We start from the raw sequence: 7180 nt of genomic DNA, 5'->3' as shown, positions 1-7180 counted from the left end.
GCCTACTTCATGATGTTGATCTTGAGGGAAGGTGTTGAGAGTTCATGCTCAACATCATGTGATCATGTGTGCATAGCACCATCACGTGATCATATGTGCATAGCACTAACCTTATAGAGTGCTATAAAGAAAAGGATTAGATCCCCTAACCCTAACCCTAAATGGGTTGTATATATTCTATTTTTTCAACTAAATCTAGTGTACAGTTAGTCATTTGTGTTGTGCTCTCTAGTTGTGCCCTCTCTCCTGATCTCCACTCTTCTCCTCTCCCCTCTTCATATTTTGTCATAGATATGGAGGATTTTAATTTCAGACTCCAAGAGTCATGAACAAGCATTCTCGGCTAGAGACAGAGGCTCTCAAAGAGGCCAAGGTAGAAACCACTACACTGCCACCAAGAACAATCATCAAGCTAAATTCAGTTATACACAGTTTTGGCAAACATCTTGTCAAATAGCACATCTTCCACATAGGGATTGATACTATCATAACTCAATTCTCAAAAAGTCCATATGTCTTTGCTCTAGATATTTCATCTAGTGGGAGTGCAAGTAGGGAAGTGGACATAGTGGAGGTAATCACATTGGGTGCGCACCTACTGGCACATGCAACAAAAAAATTAGCAGCTCAAATAAGGTTAAGAATCTCCTCCGCAGGCTCACTCTCAAGAGGATCATGCAACAAAAAATTCAGTAGCTCAAATAAGGGTAATAATCTCCTCTGCAAGCTCACTCCCAAGATGATCATGTAATATATGGATTTGAAAGGTATGAAAGCATGAGGTCATGGTCCCCTCATACCACGTCAAAGTAGTCAGGCACTAGTAGGTGCTAATGTAACTATCGTAGTACCATTTCCTCATCACAGGTCTCTAATGCTAACAAGCAATGACTCAAGATGATGCCCTATATACTATTCCATTGATGCTAATGGAGCCATCGATACAGATGCAAATGGGAATGGCACGCTTTCACAAATGCAACAACTTATATGGAGTTCAAAGAAGTGAGGATGGGTTTAAGATCACAACTAGAGGATAAAATGAACATTGTCCTTTGATAGTTGCATGATGAGTTTCTAATGCTTGAGCATACTTAAACACTTATTGTTTATGCTAAAGAAGATGGTAGATGTGTTGAAGCATCGGAAGGAGGTGATTTAATGAGCAATTAGTGAGTCTCTTCTAATTAAAGTGCATGCTTGAGCACACCTAAGCACCTATATTTTGACTTAAAGTGGATGCTAAATAAGATGGTAGATGTACTAAAGCTTTAGAAAGAGGTATTCGATGAGCAACTAGAGAGTCCCTTCTAATCAAACCTGCCTTTTGCCACAAAAAACATTAGAAGAAGCTATGAACAACGTGAAGAGAACCCTAATAAGCACAAACAAAATGTAAAGTTGTAAACACTCACACATAGAAAGTGAGGATATCCCACTAGTGGGACGGGCTTGGGATAGCATGGGAAGGGTGTTCTTCCACTCGGTGACTTGCTGCTTGGATGCGTGCTTGGCGATGCATTGGTACATGGTCATTAAGCAGTATGTCTTTTTTTATTTTTTCCTACATATCTATAGATAATGAATCAACTGGTGCATGGTTTAAAAGGGTGAGCTCTCAAAGTCCAATGCACAAACACTATCTACAAACATGGAAACTTCTTCACTATCTTCAACGTGTTGATTTGAGTTCTAATCACCGATGCTATGTAGCATGTTGTCACGAGCACCTTTATCCTCTAACAGTTCAATAGCACAATTGGTAGGATTGCTAGAATACTACCATGACTTTAGCTTTTTGTTTGTTGCTTCAAAATATATATACACAAATGCATCAAGAATGGTACATGCTTTTGATTGACTTGCCAAAAGGCGTTCTTGAAGTAGAGCCACTAGGTGCATGGGGATATTTGCAAACACAATCGTAGACACCCATACATTGCTTACTATCATAGAAATTCTCAAGACTGATGGAGGCCTCCTCTTGGAGGAGTTGGAGAATTCAAAACATTGATTGCAGATCATGGTTCTCCTACCAGTCTTGATGTGTGTCCATTTCTGAAGAATTAGTGTTTGAGCTTTAGACTTTAGTACCCAATACATCCATGTAGGTACAACTACTTGTCATCAAGGACAACTAAGGTATGTCGATGTAGAAAACCCAAACCTTCAATCTTTATGCGTGTCTAAACCTTAGCTACGTTTGATCTTATAACACCCCAATTCGAAGCAAAATGTAGAGATTTAAGAGCAAGCCTTATAAAAGAAAGGACAAAATAGAGCTTGTTAGGCAACTTAAAGAGTAGCACTTCATTGAAAGTTTCATGGATGTCTCCCTCTACCCTATTGTAATCAATACAACTATGATACATACCTTCCCTTACCCACATGAATGAAATCCATATGGACGCGATTTTTGAGTCACACTTGCATGTGCTCAATATTGTTAATCTACCACAATTCACACTTGAAATATGAAGAGGAGCCGATAAAAACCTTAACACTCCTAATATTAATCCACAATCACTTAAAAATAGTAGGTTATCCAAGTTAGCAAAACTTTGTTGACTAAACCATGCATGATGAATATTAAGGCTCTAATGACACAAGGGGGAAGAGGAAGGAAATGAAAGTGTGATTTAAGGAATTTTAATCTTGCAATCTTGGAAAACACTCTCCCTTCTCCCAAACACTATGCAAAACATATATCAATCTTCTTCCCCTCACATGTAAAGGTTTGTGGTCGGCTAAGATTTAATCTCCACCGTTCGATGTAGCCATTTTCATAGAGGGAAACGAGCCCCCTAACGTTAACCTCAAACATTCTAGATAACCTTAGGAATGTAAGCCGCCCACAATTAGCTTTAACTAACACTCACGGATTCCTAAGAACAAAATCATCGTCCACAATCAACTTTTCAACTAGGGTTATTCATTTAACCCCTCGTGCTGGCCCTCCACAATGGGTTGTGCTAGCCTTTTCGGGTTGAAAAATGCTCGCAATAAGACTCACGACCTCTTGCTGCTTGTGAGATTCAGAGCACTTTCCTTCTCGAAAAGTTCTCCTCTATATGTCATTAGACCCCTTACAGGGAATTGATCTATATAGAGAGATCCCAAGATTTGGGAAGGCCCCTAAAGGGATCTCTCTCTCTCTCTCTCTCTCTCTCTCTCTCAGCATTTTTTGCAAGGTTCAGGCAGGTAAGGCAATCAGATGCTTGACGGAAAGCAAGCGGATGCCTGACGGATGCAATCGAGTTACACAAGCAGGCAAGGTTCGGTAGGAGATGGATATCCAATAAAAACCCAGAATGTTGCTTCTTGGACTTGAGCTTGTGTATGTGCCCGCAACTCCGTTAAGGTCCGGCAACCATGTGCCCTGATTCCAATAGCATCCAATCTTACTAGGCGGGCATACATGTGCCCTCTCTCTCTCTCTCTCTCTCTCTCTCTCGGGATATACATTTTCCCTTTCCGACTTAAGTGCTATATATACCTATATATAAAGGGATTTAAATACCGCTGTACGATCTATAAAGTAGCATAGGAGCTACTTAGGACTTAGTCTGGAGGAGTGAGGGGTGTAGTTGCCAAGGCTCTCAATCCACAGAAACGGTCATGGACGATTACACGCGCGAAATGATGGATCTCAAAACGCTCGTCACTCGCACCCTTGAGAAAAGGGGTGTCCTGGCTCGAATCCGTGTAAATGCCTCTCTTCTTGCCTGCATTTCGTCGTTAGAATACCGCATTACGCATTTTTGTGGCTTGCTTCCTGAAAATTCAGGTGAATCAGCCTGCTTTTGTGGAGAATTCTTTTTCTTCCTGGTAAACTGCTTCATATGATTAGATGGTTCTAATGAGATTACGGCCTTGACTTCCTAGAAGTGTCGCGTTCGTGAATTGCTTTACGATCTGACATAACGGCTCCACCCAGTTTGCTCACTCAGTGTATTAACCTCCTCTGTGAAGTCGATTTGTTAAAGAAAACGTTTCATTTTCTTCTGGAGTTCTTTTGCTGCAACATTCTGGTTTTATGTGGGCGAGCCTACTGCGAACAGGGGGATTTGGTCTGATACTGAAACCTCCTTACATTCGATCTCCTACTTTGTAGATCTTCTTCACCTGTTTCTCACAATAATCTAATGCTTGACTTTTACGCTGGTTTGTTGGATTCCCAATTTTCCTAGGGCTAGAGGGTGCCACGTCGCTATTGAACAACGATGTATCACCTGTGTGGATCATACGTGATACATTGTATCACCTATGTGCATTTCTGAGAGACGTGTCTGTGCAATGTAAAATGTGTGCATTTGTGAGGGACATGTACGTATGTTCAGGAATGCGATAGTAATAATTAGGGGGAAGTTTCAGTGCAAGGCATGCAATGCCTGCTGTAGTCAGGGTCTTCGAGGAGGTTATGGTGCTTCCATGGCCAGCTATCAAGAAGGCTGCTGTATGGAGACCCAATTGCAGTATGCTGGAGGGAGACCCAGTTGTGGCATCTGTCGCCCATGGCATGGTTGCTATTTGGCAGCTCTGCAACCCACTGCAGCCCACAGCAGTTACAGGACAGCAGAGCAGGAGCAGAACTGCTGTGCAGTCGGCAGTAGTAGAACAGCCCGTACAGCAGCTGTACAGGCTGTATGGCAGCCTGCAGATGGGTGCAGCGAGCAGGCACAGGCAGTGAGAGCAGGCCCAGAAGGACACGCTGTTTCTGGTGGGATTTTTGGTGGAGGAGATCAATTTGGATCAGCCGTAGAGATATATCTACATCGGAGCATTTGATAGTGGTTGCAGATGGAGCTGGATTATGGACAGGTTGAAATAGACGATCATTGCTTGGTACCTAATAGGGTTGAAGCAATTTCTAGATCATGAGGGGGATTGTTAGATTGCCATTTGTCAGGTGGCGGATGGTGGTGACGTAGTTGATGATACTAGGTATTTACAGGATTCTGGCTAGGATGTGACCTTTTTGGCAGTGCCACATGTGCTGGGCAATGTGAGTCGTATGATCCGGGTTGGCTTGAAGAGTTGGGAGGATTATGTGGAGCTGTACGTGGATGATATAGAGGGGAGGGGTGCATGGATCAGTGTTGGAGGATGCCTTTGACGTATTCATGAGAACTTTTGAATAGATGCTGGCAGAGCATCTCTTTGATCAGGTGGGTCGTTGAGAAGAGGTGTGGAATAGATGGGCCAACTCGCCACCTGCGAGCTCCACATGAAGAGGACATGGGGGGGAGACAATTTCATAGGGCATGGGAATGAGAGAATTGCCACATGGGCAGAGGATCAGCATGCCATGTGGGCAGATGTGGAAGTGGAAAGGAATACCATGTAGTCAGCAGCATGGCTGCACATAAGTGGAGCTAGTGGGCAGCAGATGAAGCTATATTTGTTTGATACCAATGTTAGGCTTCCTGTACAAACTCTCACTGCTCAACAACATGATATACAACGTTGACATGTAGGTAAAAATCATCAGAAGTGTTGAGGGAATTTTGTTCGAGGTAAGTTTAGGAAATATATGCACGTTTGGTTCCCTGTAGAAAGTCTCACCGCCCAACACCACGATATACCACATTGACACTGGGTAAAAGTTATCAGAAGTGTTGAGGATTGAGGCAAGTTTAGAAAATGTATGCAAAGGGAGAGCAATTTGCTATTACGAGATGTTTGCAACTAGGTTTTTATCTTGTGTACATCAAAAGATCCGAAACTATGATGTTTTTCAAGTTGAAATTTGTGTGTTATAGTTAAGAATTACCTGTTCTATCGCAGCATCGCTGGCCATTTTTAAAGTGGAATGTGAGAAAGTTTATTTCATTTGCTGCAAGAATACATATTTGTTATCTGTAAACTTATATGGGTGAGAGTAAAATGTACAGATTGGATCACTGAGTTTTGTGTTCGTAAAAGAGCCTTTGGATGCTACTTGTGTGTGCAGGCAGAGTTAAGAGCGAATGTATTTGCTGCAATAGAAGAGGAGGACAGAGCACTTGAAAATGATGAAAACGCTTCTTTTTCATTACTAGGTAGCTGCAATGAACATGCAAAGGAACTTCATGCCTCCCCTACAGGTGTGTTCTTATCCTCTTAGCTTGAAGGTGAAATTCAGATTAACAAATTGTTATGAACACGTGGGTGTATTCTAGTCTTACAAAGGGGGGGGGGGGGGTGTGTTTATAGCTCGAGTCAAGTAGCTGTATACATACTGAGCAGGGTTCATGTTTTTTTCCCCTGTTTTCAGCCACTCCCATTTCCCATGTATTTTGATCAGAACATAAAGTTTTCTTTTTAAAGCATACTTATAACAGGATCTCCTCCTCCTCCTCCTCTCTCTCTCTCTCTCCCCTTCAGCTCCCTCCCTCCCAGCCCCCTCAGCCCTCCGCCCTCCTCCGCCCCCTGCTGCTACCTTCCGTAAGGCAGCGCTTCCTGCTGCTGCTATCCCGTATGGTGCCAGTGCCTCTGCTGCTGCTCTCTGTCACAACCCGGGACCTGCTAACACTGGCCTCTGTCCCTGCCATGGCTGCAGCTGCCATCACGGAGCAGCTGTCTGCTCCCGCTCCCTCTCTTGGCACATAGGCGCCCACAAAAACAGGTCACGGGGGCCTGCTCCTAGCCCCCGCACCCCCGGTGCCTTCACGACCTGCAAGGAGGGCCTTCCAGTCCCCAACCTAGCCAGCAAGGCCACCATCACCAGCTCCAAAGCTGCAAGGACAACAAGAACATCAAGAAAATCAACATCAAATCAAGAAAGTGCAGAAAAGGGAGTTTCAGCAGCAAGTACACAGAAATGCAACACTAGAAAGTCAGGAGGAGGACAGAGAAGGATTACCAACACACTTGAAGGTCACCCAGGGCAGTAAAACATGTGAAAATGTCTCTATTTTTGCACTGCCACACACAGGTCTTGTAAGTCACAGTTAGCAGTGATACCATGCCTACAATAGCAGGAGTAGAAGACACATGGGGAAAACAATCTTTGGAGACAGCTATGGCAGCCCTCTCAATACGGACAGCACATAAAGGTACCCACAGATGTACTCACATGCCTCAACAAAATTTGTCTCGTGCTGATAGAAGAAATAGACAACCTAGAGGCCACCAATGTGGCCCTACTGGGTGAGAAGGAAAAAGCCAAGAAACAAGGAGGGAAGGTACAAGAAGAATG

The 7180-nt window shown here is 43.5% G+C and overlaps 1 protein-coding gene across 1 annotated transcript in view; it reads left to right on the top strand.

The window, feature by feature from the left end:
* Positions 1-3460: 3460 nt before the first annotated feature.
* LOC147891690 (protein TONNEAU 1b-like) overlaps positions 3461-7180 on the top strand; it is a 44424-nt gene continuing 40704 nt past the window's right edge. The window contains exons 1-2 of the mRNA XM_087388227.1: positions 3461-3705; positions 5954-6086. Of these exons, the coding sequence (XP_087244353.1) occupies positions 3619-3705; positions 5954-6086 (220 nt within the window). The 5' untranslated portion in view covers positions 3461-3618. The remainder of the gene's footprint in view (positions 3706-5953; positions 6087-7180) is intronic.

Source organism: Dipteris shenzhenensis, chromosome 17 (assembly GCF_047967505.1).
Source record: "Dipteris shenzhenensis isolate YYH24624 ecotype China chromosome 17, Dip_SZ_1.0, whole genome shotgun sequence".
NCBI classification, from domain to species: Eukaryota; Viridiplantae; Streptophyta; class Polypodiopsida; order Gleicheniales; family Dipteridaceae; genus Dipteris; species Dipteris shenzhenensis.
The sequence above is the reverse complement of the archived record's forward strand: the minus strand, read 5'-3'. Positions and strand labels throughout refer to the sequence as shown.